This window comes from Monodon monoceros, unplaced genomic scaffold (assembly GCF_005190385.1).
Source record: "Monodon monoceros isolate NGI ecotype Baffin Bay Population unplaced genomic scaffold, NGI_Narwhal_1 Super_Scaffold_1, whole genome shotgun sequence".
Classification (NCBI taxonomy): domain Eukaryota; kingdom Metazoa; phylum Chordata; class Mammalia; order Artiodactyla; family Monodontidae; genus Monodon; species Monodon monoceros.
In genome coordinates, this window is record NW_021703765.1 from 18,397,154 (window position 1) to 18,414,990 (window position 17,837).

General features: G+C 41.0%; 1 protein-coding gene across 15 annotated transcripts in view; it reads left to right on the top strand.

Annotated features, from left to right (window-relative positions):
- The first annotated feature begins 8,823 nt into the window (after positions 1-8,823).
- TCF4 (transcription factor 4) overlaps positions 8,824-17,837 on the top strand; it is a 360,905-nt gene continuing 351,891 nt past the window's right edge. For 3 of the 15 annotated variants that reach the window (XM_029217298.1, XM_029217344.1, XM_029217326.1), the window contains exons 1-3: positions 9,956-10,597; positions 11,514-11,605; positions 13,263-13,335. In XM_029217298.1, coding sequence (XP_029073131.1) covers positions 11,534-11,605; positions 13,263-13,335 — 145 coding nt within the window. In that variant the 5' untranslated portion in view covers positions 9,956-10,597; positions 11,514-11,533. Of the gene's footprint in view, positions 9,360-9,955; positions 10,598-11,513; positions 11,606-12,474; positions 12,810-13,262; positions 13,336-17,837 lie in introns of those variants that run through there. The other 12 variants (XM_029217362.1, XM_029217416.1, XM_029217423.1 and 9 more) reach the window with 6 other exon arrangements.

The window sequence follows — 17,837 nt, forward strand, 5'->3', positions numbered from 1 at the left end:
ATAAATGGGTTCATCTCATACATTGCTGGCGCAAGAACAAATTGGTCAAACCTCTTTGGAAAACTGTCTGGCAGCATCTACCAAAACTAAAATGTGCCACCTGTGACCCAGCAATTCTAGCTATTCTAGACATATAGTAGATACATCTTAGGTACAGACCCAAGAGAAATAAGTGCGTACATCCACCATGTATATACAATACATGTATAGAATTTTTAAAGCAGCTTTATTCATAGCAGCCAAAATTCTGAAAACTGAAATTGGCGGGCGGGGGGTGGAGAATGGGGCATTGAATGGATAAATTGTTATATATTCTTACAATGGAATACTATACAGCAATGAAAAGAACAGTCTGCTCCTATATGAAACCACATGGATGGATCCTGCAGATGTAATGGTAAGTGAAAGAAGCCAGATACACATGAATATGTATTGGATGATTCCAAGTTAATCGTTAACTTGACTCCAAGTTAAAATAGGCAAAATTAATCTCTGGTGATAGAAGTCAAAGAGTGTGGGTATGACTTTGAAGAGGAAGGAGGTAGCCTTTGGGATTGCAGGAAATGTTCTATATCTTGATTTGGGGGTGGTTACAGAGGTATATCTCTATGTAACACTTTATCAAGCTGTAGACTTTTTTCTTTTTGTATGTATGTAGTACTGAAGAAATTTTTAAAGTTTTGGTTTTAAGTAAATGAGTTAGTTCAGAGTAAGAAGTGATGGGAGAAGATCAAAAGGTCAGAGCAGACTTCAAAGGGGAGATAAGAATTGAACTGGTAAGAACTGAACTGCATGAGTCAGGTCAGTTCTAGCAAGAGAAAAGATGAGAACTAATAAATGCATAGTGGCACAAATGTCCAGAAAACTTGGCAAACCCCGTGCTTGTCTCTTCAACCCTAACTTCCCTTCCCCCAGTATACAGTAAGACTTGGGAGTTGGGTAGGATTGACTTCACCTCAGCTCCAAGAGTGGGCTTTAACTGGTTTGAGTCTTATCAACATAATTACCTAGGGATGAACATAAACCAGTCATTACATGGTTTGGGTCAAAAGTGGGTGTCTTCCTAAGTTGGTACAGTTAGAGTTCAGCTGAGACTTTAGCGTCATGGCTCAGGGTGAACTAGCAACTATATCCTCCTGGAGGCGAACAAAAATGCTTATAGCTTCAGTTTTGGGTGGGAGCCATTTCTGGGAACATGGGGAAATGAACCTGATGTATAAACTTGGGCTGAGCTGAGAGAAATGTGGAGAAATGAAGCTGGAGTCCTAATCGATGGCTCTAGACTTTTTAAATTTGCAAGCCTTCTATTGTTTACACCAGTTTGAATGGATTTTTCTATTGCTTTGTAACAAAATAACTTTTCTAGTAACCTATACATAGCATCTCTTAGATGATTCTTCTAGTTTCCATGGCCATAGCCCCTGTCCCTCTTCAGACTCTCATAATCGCCCATTGAGAGAACCACGATAGCTTTCTAACTCTGACTGGCCTCTGCCTTCGGTTTCTTCTTACCTTAGTGATCCACCATATTGTCTCCTGAATGATCTTCTCAGTCATTTCTGACCACTGCTGCCATGTGCATGACCCTGGTGGTTCCATGCTTTGGGAATAAAGGCCAACGGGTCCAAATTTGCCAAATGAGTTTTAACACTTTTTAGTCCTTCAGTTCCACTCACAAACCCTAACGAGGTCCTCACTCTCTAGCCTTCCAGCCTTTGCCAGAGTTAGTAAGTCAGCCCAGAATGGCCTTCTCTCTCTACCTGCCTGATGGAAATACCATTTCTCTTTCCAGATCCAGGTTAAATGCATCTCTGAAGCCTTCTTAGATTTCTTCAGCTGATAATTACTCATTGTGCTATAGTCTCCTGGCATGATTTTCCCTTTTGATAGCTCTCAGCTCAGTCTGTCAGGAGTTGGGGTGATTTATGTATGTCTGGCTTACCCGCTAGGGTATGAATGCTGGGAGGTCAGAGACCTGTTTTTCCATCTTGAATTCCTCAGTGCACCTTGCAAAGTGTTTTTCATAGACACACTGCTCAATAAAGGTTGACTGAAGACCAAACTTCCTTCAGGGAAGGACTTGGAGATTGAGTTGGAGAGCTAAGTGGAGGGGCAGAAGCAGCGGTTTTTTTTGCGGTACGCGGGCCTCTCACTGCTGTGGCCTCTCCCGTGGCGGAGCACAGGCTCCGGACGCACAAGCTCAGCGACCATGGCTCACGGGCCCACCCGCTCCGCGGCACGTGGGATCCCCCCGGACCGGGGCACGAACCAGTGTCCCCTGCATCGGCAGGCGGATCTCAACCACTGCGCCACCAGGGAAGCCCCAGGAGCAGTTTTTGAAGGGTTTTTAAAAACCAGGGTAGGTATATTAAGCTCAGTGAGTTTTATTGCACTATTGAATAGGGGAAAGTTTCTCCTGCTGTTTTCCAAAAGTCCTTCTATTCTTCCTACATTATTTTTTTTTAAAACCTTTTATCTTTTTATCTACCTCCTTTGCTTCAGTGAGGGGTGGCTGTTGATTTTTGAAATAGTATGCAGTTTGGGAAGAGAAGAAACAGAATGAGAAGGTGATTAGCTTTCTTTTCTCTCCTCCGTTATAATCCCAGAATATGCTTCACGAATACTTTTGCTAGCAAATGAAGCCCATCTACTCAAGCACTGGTTTTAACCATTTTTGATGGTCACCTGATACACACACACACACTATGCTGTGTATAGACACCTGAAACAGACTTTTGTAAAACACTTACTCTTAATTCATGCAATGCATATTGATATTTTCTGTTATTCGGTTTCACTTCAAACAAACAAAAAGTCGATCACAAACCACTAAATCAATTTCATGCCATTAAGGAGTTGAGACCTGCAATTTGAAAAATGTGACACTAAGGTATACTCTATGTTATAATCGTTAAGTTACAATCATTGGATGAGCACTGTGCTAAGTATTTTTGCTAATAATATTATATTTAATCTGTTCTAATAATTTTATGACAGATTGTTCTACCCATTTTGTGGGGAGGAAACTGAAGCTTGGGGCAAAACAAATTTCCTGGCGTCACACAGCTACTATATGGCAGAGCTGAGACTTAAACACAGGCGATGCCTCTGCTTACAGCTCAGTGACACGTGCCATGGCTTTATGCCACGGCCAATGGCAGAGAAAATTAGCGCATATTGGATTTTTAATCTTGCAGTACACATACAGGACAAGACCACCAGAGTGGAGACAAAATACTCTCTATGCGGTAACTTCATTTCTTCTCTGGAACCCTATTCCTGCCCTATTATCCCAATCTATTAAGTCTCTCAAAAAATGACAAAACTCTTAAAATAGAACACTCAAACTATGACAGAGAAACAGTTTTATAAAGGGAATATATACTGAAATAGTGTACATAACAAACCAAAAACTTCACAGCAGTGGGATCCATGCATAAATAGTTGTACAAGGTGTAGTGGAAAGACAGCAGATTAAATCATAATTCTGGGAAAGCAGAATTTTGATTTTACCTACTTTTAGATATTTTGGGGGTTTGGGAAAGGAAAGGGAAAAAAATAAAACTGACAATCTTTCGATTTTAGCGTCCACAAAGTTTTGGTGATTTAAAGACGACTCAAAAGATTTAGTGCCAGCCTTCTAGAAGGTTTCCTCCTAATCATAAAACTTCTTCTCTGTTACAGTTTTATTTTCTGTTACAGTTTCTATTTTAAGGGTTTTGTCATTGTTTGAGGAACTTGCAAATTGGGAGAATAGGGCAGAAATAGCGTTCCAGAGAAGAAATGAAGATGTTTAGAACGCATTTTGTCTGTACCCTGGAGGTCTCATCCTCTCCCTTGTGTGTGTTGCAAGTTTAAAAGTTCAACATGTGCAGATCTTGTCCTTACGCAGTTGGCCAAGACCCACAGCCATGGCACGTGTCGCTGAGCTGTAAGCAGAAGAATGGTCTACCTGTGTTTAAGTCTCAGCTCTGCCATATAGTAGCTGTGTGACCTCAGGAAATTTATTGTGCCCCAAGCCTCAATTTCCTCATCCCTAAAATGTTATAATAGTGAAGCGATACAATGACCGCACCTTTTATTTTATTTGTAGTAATGAAAAGGCTGTCCCCATGGTTTGGTAAATTAAGGCAATTAACCTTCCTATCTTTAGGGTCTAGGATTCAGATGATGAGAGGCTCGTGGTCTGTTGCACATCAAACTGAATATTCACCAGCAACATTTACCAACAATGAAATCAAGCTGAAAATGAAACCTTAAGAGAAACTGATTTGAAACTCTTCAGTATAGTGTGCTTCTTGAGCATAAAGACTGGTTCTTCATTCGCTTGTTTAACAAATAGCAATTCAACACTTAATACGTGTCAGGCACATATTAGGTGTGTGTACATAAGGGGAACAAGATTCCTGTAGTCCCTGCATACAGTGTCTGATGGGAGAGACAGGCAATACAAAAGTAAATGTATGACCAAAAGGGTCCCAAGTGGGAAAGTTTCCACTAAGGACATAAAACTGATTTGCTGTCAGGGAATAAAAAGATGGGGTACTTACTTTAGACAGAATGGTTAGGAATGTCTCCAGGAGGAGGTAATGTTTAAACTGAGACTAGAAGGATGACAAGGAGCCAGTGTGTGAACAGCCAAGGGAAAGGATCATGGGACCAGCAAATGCAAAGGCCCTGGGGTATGCGGGGCTGTTTGTGTATGATGAAGCTCTGGCCTTCTTTTACACACACTGACTGGATCCCTCCCCTTCTGTCCTGACAGCTGCTTTTCTGACTCACGCTTGCAGTATGTTTGAGGCTCCAGTTCGGAGTCCTGGATGGTTGTACCCTTTTGATATATCAACCTAAAAATATGCTGGGATAGCCCTCCCTTTTTCACATGTCTGCCACAGGCTGTATCTTGCTCACTGTGACTTTGCCGTTCAATCAAGACTGCCCTTGACATTTATAACATTCTGCTTTCTTTGCCTCTGTTTTTGCCTCAGGTCCTGAAAGAATAGCTGCTGACATAAGGAAGACACTCAAAAATTATTTGCTGAATTTTTAGATGAATTTCATTATATCATCAGAGATCTGATTTTGTTGTTTGTGGTTTTGTCTGCTTATTCATTTTAACATGGGTAAGACTGGGGAGGAGCAAACTGGATGAATTTGAAGGAGAATGGCATGACATTCTGAACTGGCACTCAGTTCCTGGAGGGCTACTTGCGGCTCTGTAACTCATTAGCAATGTGACCTTGGACGAGTCATCCCACTTGAGCCTTGACATCTTCCACTAAAATGAAGGGTTTGGCCCAAGCACCCTTCAATGTCTGTTCTTTTCTATGACTCACTGGGTTTCAATATTTGCCATGCCTCTCACACTCCTATGAAAGAAATGTTATCTTTAGGCATCAACTCAGTTTATGCAATAATGATGCCTTACGTTTGATTGGAATTTGTTATTTGCAGAGCACTTTCATCTCCACTATTGCATTTGATTTTAACCAGTCATGTAATGTATTGAGGACAAGTTATCTTTTTTTACGTCTGACGGGGTGTGAAACTTACCCAACGTTATAACATGCTAGAAAAGGGAATGACAATTGTATATACTGTCCTGCCTATATGTGGTACAATATATTGGATAGCATCTCTGCCATGTGGGAGTGGAACAAATTGTTTACACCTTGAATAGCAGACACTACTTTTTTTTTTTTTTTTAATGTTAAGGACTGTTTAGAAATGCTGAAATCCAAAGCTCTTTATTTTCTAGCTAAACTCTTTTTTTTTTTTTACATCCTTACTGGAGTATAATTGCTTTGCAATGGTGTGTTAGTTTCTGCTGTAACAAAGTGAATCAGCCATATGTATACATATATCCCCATATCCCCTCCCTCTTGCGTCTCCCTCTAGTTAAACTCTCTAGTTGTAAGGATCAGAAAAGTACTCAGGTTAGCTCACTCAGGGAAGGGGAGCACTGCAGGAATCAGCTTTCTTACGGACAGGAGGCAAGGTAGTCCTCAAATAATTGGGAAAGTATCTCTAGACATTTCTTCCTAGGACTAAATTGTCTGCTTTTCTCCGAACTTCCAAGACCTTTCTTTCTTATTTGAAGAGCAGTTTCCTCTGCTTACTCATGGTTCTTGTTTCCCCATAACCATGGCTCTCACAAGGCTTGGCTTCCTGACACCACCTCTGGCCAGCTGACTCCAACATGTCAGATCCATTCACTATAGACCACTGTCAATCTCCTCCTCTTTTAGCTCCTGTGGTCCAATCAGCTGGGGCTGGGTCAGGAAGGAGTCACGTGGCACCCACATCAAGTTCTACCTCTTTATCAGGATTTATGAACAGGTTCCTAGGGAAAGAATTCTGTAGATGATAGAGCAGGCATCCTAAAACATATCTACTACATCTCCCTTTTTATCTACATTTCATAAGACTCTGTTGAGTCTTTTTTTCTAAGGTGATGCCAATATTCCTAAGTATACCTATTTTTTTCATGGTTCTCGCTTAGAGACCATAGTTTATTATCTGATTGCTTTTTTTTTTTTTGCATTCATGCAGATTTTTAATTAAATTCTCTCAGTATCCCAGTAGGTGAATAAGATATCTCCCAGAGATGACATTAACATGACATATTCGAAGACATCTAGAAGCTGGGGGTAGAAGTGAACTAGGTCAGGAAAAAAAACAGAAACAATTCAAATTTGTCCCTTAGTTAAAATTGGAAGGGCAGTTGCATGGTTTTCTGTAGGGTGCAGTTAAAAAAAAAAGCACTAGCCAGCAACTAGGTCCATTTAGGTCCTAGATCTGATCCTATCATTGATTTCTGTACAGATCATTTATTCCCCTTGAAATTCAGGGGAAGGGGGAGTCTTAAAATCTGGAAACTAGGAGGAATCTTATGGGGTTATCAAATCTGGTCTCTGCCTTTTACAGTAAAAGACACTGACATGAGGCCTTAGGTCACAGAGCGGATTAGAGGTAGAGACAGTAGAATATTTCTCCTAAACAAACGGTTGTGATCTTTTTATTACATCATTTCAGTTGAAAGGGTAGAGGCTTATTCTGAGAATCAGAGATAATGCTTGTGATAAAGCAGCATAAAGTGGTGTCTAAATGTAAAATTTTATTTTAAGATGAGGACATGGAACGGGTATAAAAGACAGGAATCTGCACAGTGTGTGTGAACAGACAGGAAACAACCTATAAATGCCCTAATTCTTGTCCTCTAAAAACTTACCTATAGGGCTTCCCTGGTGTCGCAGTGGTTAAGAATCCGCCTGCCAATGCAGGGGACACGGGTTTGATCCCTGGTCCGGGAGGATCCCACATGCCGCGGAGCAAGTAAGCCCATGTGCCACAACTACTGAGCCTTCACTCTAGATCCCACGAGCCACAACTTCTGAGCCCACGTGCCACAACTACTGAGGCCCTCGTGCCTAGAGCCCGTGCTCCACAAGAGAAGCCACCGCAATGAGAAGCCCACGCACCGCAACAAAGAGTAGCCTCCGCTCAACACAACTAGAGAAAGCCCACACGCAGCAATGAAGACCCAACGCTGCCAAAAATAAATAAAATAAATAAACTTATTAAAAAAAAAACGTACCTGTAAACAAAAGATCATGAAAATTGACCTGAACTCTGTCACTGCCACAGAATTGCATCAGAAAATGGAGATTAGGATGTTCCCGCTGCCAGATGGAATAGGAATGTGGTTGGATGTGGACTCTGCAGACTGCCTGTCTTCCAAGGTGGGCTCTATCACTTAATAACGTGTAATTGAGGCAAGTTTGTACCACTTACTAAAGGGCTCTGGGTCAAATAGTAACACGAACTCCACAGAGCCACTCTCAGGATTCAAACAACCAATACTTGAGAAATTCTTAGAACAGTCTTTGGCACATAGTAAACCCACTATATAAGGGTTAACCTATCATTATTACTTGCTTTTCTCCTGTGGGAGGGCTAAAAGCTATTCTTTCAGAGTAATCTTCATTTAAAATCCCATGGGCTAGATTAGACATATCAGTTGGTTTAGCGAGGAATTAAGAGGTGGAAAGGGAAGATTTCTTTCGGGGCAGCTCCGTCTTTATCTTTATCCCTTTAATTCTTACGAAATTCATAAATTGGACATTTGCTATTTGCATTTCACAGACCAGAACACTGGCTAGAGAGGGTAGAACTTTCTGGGCCAGAACGAGGCGTTGAATCAGTAGTGGGTCACAGCACGGAATTGATCTAAGCCTACATGGGAATAAACGAACGTCTTTTCCAAGTGTGGACTTCCGGGACTTAGACAGTTCTCACTTTCCGGGGGCCAAGAAAAAGATGGATGCGGGTGGTTCAGGAGAAGACCCACATCTCTCTCCAGGCCCAGGAGCTACACCTCGGCTCAGCGGCCTCTCTCCACGCCGCCCGAGTTTCGCTAAGAGGGCCGGCTCCACACTACGGGAGAACCAGGCTCCGGCTTTCCGTCGGGGAGGCCTCCCTCTCCCGAGCCTCCCTCACTGACTCCGACTCCTCCGCGCAGGTCTTTGGAGTTTAATTCCTTAATTTATTTAGAAACTACACTTTTGAGTCAAAGAACAGAAAAGGGCAAGGGCCGGGAACAAGAAGCAACGCGCGTGAACACGGACACCGCCTCGAGAGCCCTTACAGGTCTGGCCCACGCACGACACCCGCCCAAACCCCGCCACCCGCCTCCTTTCCCGGAGGAGGCGTGGCCCGCACGCGCCGCCATCTTGGTCGCCCCTCTAGGCACTCTGTTTACTACTCTATGGTTGCCCGCTCCCGCCCCGCCCCTCCCCAGTCATTGTCTGGAGGAGCAGCCACGGCCGCAGCGCCTTCTCTTTATAAGTCCGCAGTGCCCGGATGTGAATGGATTACAATGTATCTTTCAGGGAAACCTATTATTATCAATGTGACTCCACGGGGGAGTCAATGGTGATGATCAGGAGGAGGAGGATGATGATGATGAGACACCTCTAAACTTGGAACAAGTTTAAGGCTTTATAAGAGGAGAAGAAAAAAAAAACCACCAACAAGATTTGTTTGAGGAAAAATTATAACTATCCTGTGTTGATTTTTTTTTATAAACAATAAGAAAAAGTTGTTGGATTTTTTTTTTTAATGATTTCTTTTTTGGGGGAGGGAATTTTGTTGCAGTTTTATGGTGGAATATACAAAAACCAGAGCCAGGTGCATAATCTTGTATTCTGTGGATATCCCTGGAGCAGAACTGAGTACCAGTTAAAATACTTTTTTGGGGGATACACATGTGAGATACTAAGTACTTGCAGAAGATTTTTGTCTCTCTTTTTAAAGTCACTTTCCTTGGAATATTGTGAGCATATTTGTGGCCATTTAAGGTAACGTTACAATTTGCTGTCAGAGTAAACTGTTTGTAATTGAATTTAATATTTTAAATGTCGATCCCAGTGTTTTATTAAAACAAAAGGAACAACCTATTAAATAATCGCCAATGGGAAAAAGTGTGTGCATGCATTTTGTGTATGTACTCGCACATCTAGCAATAACAGGGTTTATAGAATGTGTATTTTAACACACGTTAAAATAGCGTATGTTGCATATACTGGATAAAGTACGCTTGTTATTATGAAACGATAGAATTATGCAGCTTAATTTTTATCCTAAAAAGTGATGTGAAAAAGTATGTTTTAAGAGCATGCAGGGCCTGTAATGGTAAATGTTGAATTAAAAACTTAAAGTGCTGGCGAACGGGGACTTAGCATGCCTAGGAACTCAAGTGTAAAAACAAAACAACATCCACCCTCAAAAATTGCCTTTTTTGTTGTTGTTGTTGAAGTTTGCAGCTATACTATTCTGTGACTTAAAAGGGAGGGGAAAAAAACGTATGTAATTTAGGTTTCGCCCCCAACGCAGAACTACCGACATGAAAATCTCCCCAGCAAAATGTGGCTTGGTTTATATCTGGAAAAGAAAAATATTGTTCCTCTTGGCAAAGTCTTTTTGCATCACGTGTATTTGCAGCCTAGTATAAACTTGCTTTGCCGTGTGTGGATGTGTGAGTGAGAGGGAACGAGAGTCAGAGAAAGAAAGGAGGGGATGTAAACTCGAATAAATTTCAAAGTGCCTCCGATGGATGAAACGGGCAAAAACTGAACTGTTCAGGCTTCAGATTGTAACTGACGTTCTGAGGGAAAATGAGGTGCTCGATGAAATTTCGTTTGTATTTTTTTTTTTTTTTTTTGCGGGGGGGGGGGGGTGGTGTGATTTTTTTTTTCCGGGGGGGGGTGCATCCCAGCCAGCCCGACCCGAGCGAGCCGCGTCTCCCCGCCGGAGGCCCCCCACCCATTTCTTTGCTGAACTTGCAATTCCGTGCGCCTCTGCGTGTTTCCCCCTCCCCCCCTTCCCTCGTCCCCTCCCCTCCCCGGAGAAGAGAGTTGGTGTTAAGAGTCAGGGATCTTGGCTGTGTGTCTGCGGATCTGTAGTGGCGGCGGCGGCGGCGGCGGCGGCGGGGAAGGAGCGGGCGCGGGCGCAGGCGGAGGAGGTAGAGGCGGTGGTTAGACATGAACGCCGCCTCGGCGCCGGCGGTGCACGGAGAGCCCCTTCTCGCGCGCGGGCGGTAGGTACCGGCGCCGGCGGGGCTCGGCGGGGCTGGTGCGCCGGGCGGCGTGGGGCTCCGGGCTCGGCGGCCCCTCACGCGGCTCCGCGCCTCCCGTGCCGCGGGCTCCCGGCTCCCGGCGCTCCCCCTGGAGACACCCCTTCCTCTCCCGCGCCTCTTCCCTCCCCCTCGTCCCTACCCCCCCTCGGCCCCCCCTCCCCGGCAGTGTCACTTGGAGAGACCGATGACTTTGCCAAGGCCCTGACTTTAATTTTTACAACCCTTTCTTTCACAAATTAGGGTGCTGGACCATTACGGGACCCGACCCTCCACTCCGCTTCCCTCCCCCCCGCCCCGCTTTCGTCGACCCTGTCACCCCTCCCCCTTTGGACGTGTTTTCACTCCAGAGACGCTCATCTTTAATTTCTTTATAGCTACTTTGAAACGCAGAGGGGAGTGGTGTGTGTGTGTGAGCGTGTGTGTGAGCGTGTGTGCGTGTGTGTGAGTGTGTGTGGGGGGGTGGGGGGAAAGTTGAGACCGGATCGTTCTGAGTAGTTTCTCTTTTCTCTGGGATCCATTCATTTCTCGCTCTACCTCCTGTTGCATAAAATGATGCGCTGAAGAGCGGCTTTTTTTTTTTTTCCTTCCCGGATTTGGTTTTATAGTGGATGTTACCAGTTTTGATCGTCTCTTTGGAAATACAATATCAATAGCAGTTTTTTGTGTTTTTGTTTTTTTTTTTTGCTATTGCTGCCTATTCCTTCTTTTAAAAAAAAGCAACAAAAAACAACTCTCCTGTCCCTCCCTCCTTTCTACCTTATTCCCATCCGCCCTCACATCCCTACCCCACAACCCCCCCAGTCTCCAAAAATCCGATTGTGTTTTATCCAAGGATTGGGACTGGATTTTCTGATTGCGGTTATTTCCATGTTTCTAGGTTTGTGTGATTTTGCTAAAATGCATCACCAACAGCGAATGGCTGCCTTAGGGACGGACAAAGAGCTGAGTGATTTACTGGATTTCAGTGCGGTAAGAAAGAACGGTGGAAACTAACAACAGCTGTGAAACAAAACAAAACAAAACAAAAAACCCAAACACTTTGAGCTAGAAACCAATAATAATCTAAAGGACAGGAATAATTTTTAATTGGCTGAGTCCTTGGTAAACATGAAGGTCTTTTTGATAAGTTTTTAACTACAATTTTTGGGTGTGATGGACGATTCAGGCTTTTTTTTTCAGAGTCTTAATTACTTGCTTTTGAATTCCCTACCCACCGAATCCCCCAAATAATGGAGTCTCACTCCAATGGAAGAGAAAAACTGACACCCCTAAAACTGTAAACCACCCCTAAACTTGACCTTATCTGAACACTGAGAGTACTGATACTTTGTGCACTACTCATTTTATTTATTTATTTTTTTCTGAAAATGGAAAAGAGAAAATAGGAGACCCCAGTTGTCTCAAAGTTTTAAACTGATGATGCTTTGGATTAGTAGGACCTGTAGTCCTCCTCATTACATCTTTTCCTGGGATTCTGAAAACTCGTGTGCATATGCTGAGCATACATTCTTTAGAACCCTTTAGACGGTCTTTGTAAATCTCGGAGTCGTGAGATCAGCACAAAGCAGAACTTACACACTTGTGGAGTTTTATGACGGAACTTGGTCCTTCTCCATCCCTTTGCTTCCCTTCCCCATACCAAGTCCCAAACATGTCAGGGGAAATAATTCATTTTTAATGCCAAATGAGTTTGGTGTAAGATGCATTTGCAAAGCAAAATAAAAAGAATCCACAAAACACACAAATAAAATCCAAACCGCCTTCTAAGTGGGGCTCTTTCATGTTGCTGCTGCTGCTGCCGCTACTGCTGCTATTGCTGCTGCTGCTGCTTCTCTTCTAGACCTTTTGGAGAAATGGCTTTCGGAAGTTTTGCCAGGAAACGTAGCCCTAGGCAGCTTTGTAGCCCCCTTTCTGCTTGCTGCACTTTCTCCATTCGTTTCTTTGCTTTTTGCAGGCTCTGACTCAGGGAAGGTGCGCATTATCCACTACATACGTCGAAGAAGAGGGAAACCAATTAGGGTCGAAATAAATGCTGGAGAGAGAGAGAGAGTGAAAGAGAGAGAGAGTGAGAGAGAGAGAGAGAGAGAGAGAGAGGAGCAGAGAAAGAGAGAGGGAGAGAGAGTCTTGCTTCAAATTGCTCTCATGTTAGAGACGAAATGAGAATTTAGTGCAGGTGGCACTTTTATTTTTATTTGGGTTCACATATGACAGGCAAATCCTATACGGGATGGAAATGGACATTGCCACGTTTATGGCCAAGGTTTTCAATATAAAACAAGCAACTTTCTTCTCCTTTGTAAAACTAGTGTTTTCTAGAGAGCTTGCTGCCCTCCAAACTGAATCTTGTTCACATTATGGGGACTGTGTTGGTTTAAAATGTAGTCCTACCTAGTTCTGGAGATCTAATGAACCTGAGGAAAAAGAAAACAGTGGTTAAGGTTGGGGTGGGGGGAGAGTGATTGGTAATGTGCCTGTTTTCGTTTTAAGTTGGATGGTGATGTATTTTACTAAAATGAGCCCTTAGCATAAACTGTATATTGTATAGTGAGAGTATGAAAGATCTTTGATGAACTCTGAAGGCACAAATGTCTTCTTTTCAACAGTAATATTTCTTTGTTTCTTTTAGATGTTTTCACCTCCTGTGAGCAGTGGGAAAAATGGACCAACTTCTTTGGCGAGTGGACATTTTACTGGCTCAAGTATGTAAATTCTTTTCTTAGTGTATAGTTAAATGTTCTTAGCTGTTTATTCACTCATGGTATATTTTTGGCTCTGTTGAAGTGTTCTGAAAAAGTCATTGAAATTTTAGCCTGTAATGATATGGTTATTTCATTATCCATTAGTGGTATAACTTAGGCAAAAACGTTATCTTTTGCAAAATTAAAAGTAGGGTTTTTAAAAAAAAAAAAAAAAAAAAATCAAGGAAACTGTCTCAGAATTCATCACTTACTTTAAAAGCAATTTTCTGATACAATTGTAATCAAACACGTGAAGATAAGGCAGTGTTAACATGGGGGAATAAATTAATGTTTCCTTATTTGAAAATAGAGGGAAAAATCTAACTTTCATGAAAAGGGCAAATCCCTTGTAAATAATATCAATTTTATTGGGTACTATGTATAATTAACCCTTTTAAAGAAATGAGCACTTAATTTTGCAGATGAATGCTGTGTAGTAAACCATAGCTGTAAATAGAGAGACTCCTGCTAATCTGAGAGCGAAATATGAATTCATTTATATTTAAAATATCCTTTTTGGTGCTTTAGCTTTTTTTTTTTTTTTAAAGAATTTACTTGTGCAATGAATTTTTCTATATTTAAAGTTGCAAATTTGGAAGGACTTTTACATTTTATAAATGAAAGGTCTTTGGCTGATGCTTTCAAAAGACGTTAGCGCTATTCACAAAGGAATCTGTGTGTGCAGTGATTATCTGGTATCTAAGGAGGAGTTTTAATAGGGGACTCTCTGAAGGTCTCTTATTAAAAGTGAAAACTGAAAATATGCTATTCATTTAAAACGTATTTTTTTTTGTCTAGTGAATTTCATATCAGAAGGGGGCATACATTGCTCTCCTTTAGGTTCAAGGCTTAAATCCATTTATGCTTGTTAAACAGCTGTAGTATTTTAGGAGTTCTGGCAGTGGTACATAACAGGACATTAGACAGAGTCCTGTTCTTAAGTCAGACTGGTAAATGTTGACATCGTTTAGCTGTGAGATACCAGTGGAATTGTCTGTTAGCTATTGAAGATAATTTCACATCTCTTAATATTCATTTGGTGTTGTAGCGGTGAAAGAAATCTGTTCATCTTTGTGATTTGTATAATTGGTATTTTTTTAATAAAATTAATGGCATTTAAAAGTTGCTCATTTCCAAATAAGTTACTTCTCCTTTTGCTGGCCCCCATAAGTCTAAGGGATTTTTTAATCTCTATAACTTGATTTGTGAAATATGAGATGCCTCCTATAGTTACATTTTATCTTTTATTTTGGGGGGTCCACTTTGATTAAAAGGGCTACTGACCATATGTTTGTGTTTTACTGTCCTGGACCCTGTTATAATTTTCATTTGGGACTTAAAATTTTTTTTGTTGTTGTATTCGTATTGTATCTTCCAAATTTCTTTATCGTGTTCTCTATACAACTTTGAAGGAAAGATGAGTACAAGTATCTCTTGTAGGCAGATTAATTTTTCATGTTAGACAGTATCAAAACAGTTGCTAACTTTATCTCTGACAGTAACTTCATGATTTTCCTTAAGAAAATGTATATTCAGTTGAAATCTGAAAGTAGATTATGTCAGAAAGGCTCAGAGATAGACTGCTTTCAGAGTCAGTGCAAAAATACTCCTTAGTACTTTGTAAAAATTGACACATTTGGAATAATTAAGTATATCAGATTAGTTATAGTTTAATAAAGTAAGGTGATTTAGAAGCATGAAATTGTGTTACATTTAAAAAGATAACTGTGCATCTGGTCCCTTTTCTATGTTCGCATTTAAATGAAGTCCTTGCTATGATGTTTAAGTGTTTACAGAGTGTAGGGTGAATAAGTATGAATATGTATTAATGCATTTTGGTAAATGATCATATACTGAAACTTACACAGTTCTTAAGACAGTATATCTGTATACGTAAACCTAGACAGAGGCTTCATCCTTAGTGAGACGTGTTGTGATATTTCCAGTGAATATGCTGTGATTATTTTTAAGGTGTTAAACTTTAAGTGACGTTGTACCAGAGGTGTAGTTTTCAGGCCCAAATGTTTACTTGTAAAGGTAAAAAGTGTAGTGCCGATTTTGTTCTCGCTGCTGGATTGAAAATGCAGGGTATTCATCCAGTGCAGTAGGATGGGGAGTATAATAGTACAGATTGGAGTGTTGATTTTTCTCATCTGTCCAAGACACAGTTAGGTGGCTTTGTTTCCACTCAGTAACAAAGATAAGTCCCTTTTAAAGCATAACAAATAAAAAAAAAAAATGAGGAAAACTGCATTTTGCTCCTGGAAGGATGAACTAGGAAACTTTGGACTGAGAAATGATTTTCTAAATGTACATCAGGTTAATATCCGTTGTCCCAAGGGTGCTCAGATGTCACTTCCATGGGTAGCTTTGAAACTTGGGTCCAGAGAAAAAAGATCCAAAGTATAGGTGAACTGTTCATATTGGAAAATCCAGCTCTGTTTTTTCAGAGTGAGGCATGGTAATGTTTCATGCTTAAAGTTCTCAGTAGCTGTGGATTCCATTCATATAGGATGCTCCTTCGTGATTTGCAATGTGAGAATTAAAAAAAGTGTGGCCATATTGCCTTTAATCTTTCATTTCACAAACATGGTTTTTCCTACCACCTTAAGAAATGGTGAAGCTGCTAGGGAGAATGGAATGTAACCTGAGCTACAGCCTGACATTCCCAGGGAGCATTTTTCACATGAAAGGCTTTTGTCAACCCAGGAAAGGACCAGCAGTTTTTGTTTGATGTTTGCAGGTGTTCAGCAGAGAGCACTAAAACAATTCAGCCATGATAGTTCAGAGCTTGGATGACCTTAACGGGGAGAATTGGTGGGTTCTGGAATTATTTTTAAGAAATATTTGAAACCTATATGGTGACTTATATAAAGGGATTTCAGATCCATTATATCATTGATCTTAAAACTAGCTAAAAGCATCCACATGCCTGGATGATTGGAAAATTATTCTCATTAAAAAGTAGGACGGCAAAGTTACCAGAAGAAAAAAAAATTCACCTAGAGTCTATAATTTATTGATGAACAGGGGTTTAATTTTCTAATATAACAAAACTACAGTTTCTTTGGTTACCTTTGAGTCTTTTATGAGCAAAAGATAAACATACTAGCTTTGGCATCTTTTACAAAGTAGTTTTAAAGTTGGGGCTCTAAAATTATCCATACTCAACAACAGTCCTGGTCACATCTGTTACATGTATTTACAGTTAGTCTGTGACGGATCCTACATCTTCCTCCCTTAGTTTAAAAGTTGAGCCTTTTCCCCCGTAACTGTTTAGTTTTACTTAGGTGTTCAGCATTTGTTAAAGGTGCCAAATGGATGGGTGTTTTAACAATTAAGAGCAGCAGTAAAACACACCACATCCCTGTCATGGTCATTTTTGGAAGAGAAAAAACATTTCTTGACATTCACACAAGTTATTTCACTGATACCCACATGACACCCAAATGACACATCAGTTTGGTAAATTCAGTAAGAAAAAATAAATCGCTCCAATGGGTAGTTCTGTATCACAGAGAAAATTCAAATGGTCAGCATTCTGAATTAATATCCATCCGTACAGTTTGAGTTCATGATTATGGCGTGAAAAAACAAATGGTCTCCCTTAAAGGTATTTGTGGAGCACACTTATTTAATTGTGTGTGTGTGTGTGTGTTTTAAACAGCCTTACTATTATAGTGCAGTTCATAGTGGTTGTATGGCTTTTGTAAAATGCAGAATAATTTAACAGGTTACAAAATAAGCAAAGTGGCATTAAACCCATTCTGTTAGAATCATAGAATTTGGGGGATCGAACCCCTTAGAAAGAGACAGCCCAGTGCCTTCATTGTACAAAGAAAACTGAGGCCCAAGTTAGGAGGTTCTAAACTATGCCTTTATTTGCTAATCTAAGAAACAAGTTTTGATTTGCTAATTTTGTATGGCCCTGCAAATCCTTTTATTGGAGTAATATTGGTTTCACTGCCATGTTTTTCTAAATTTGTGTTTTGCATAATAGGGTATCAGGATTTGTGTGCTGATCTTTGTGCCTACAAACTCTTCTAAGTGCACATGTGCCCTTTGAATGCTTTTTAAGGTTTGGAGCTGAATTTTGGATTGTTGATCATTCTCTTTTGCCTGATCTGGCCTGTGACTATTTGCAAGATGTTAGATTGAATAACAGGGGTGGATGGGCATGACACTGACAGAATTAAAGTGCTTCTTACTATGCCAAGTGGTACGCTATGCACTTTATATTCTTGTATTTTTTAAATCCTCACAAGAACCCAGTGAGATGCCAGGATTACCATGCTCAATTTATAAATGAGGAAACTGAGATTCAGAGATGGTAAACTACTTACCCTCAAGGCAGCCAGAATGAATCAGGTTCTAAACCGAGGTCTGCCTGGTCTGCCTAGCTCAGTGTCTTTTGAGACACACACACACACACACACACACACACACACACACACACACACACA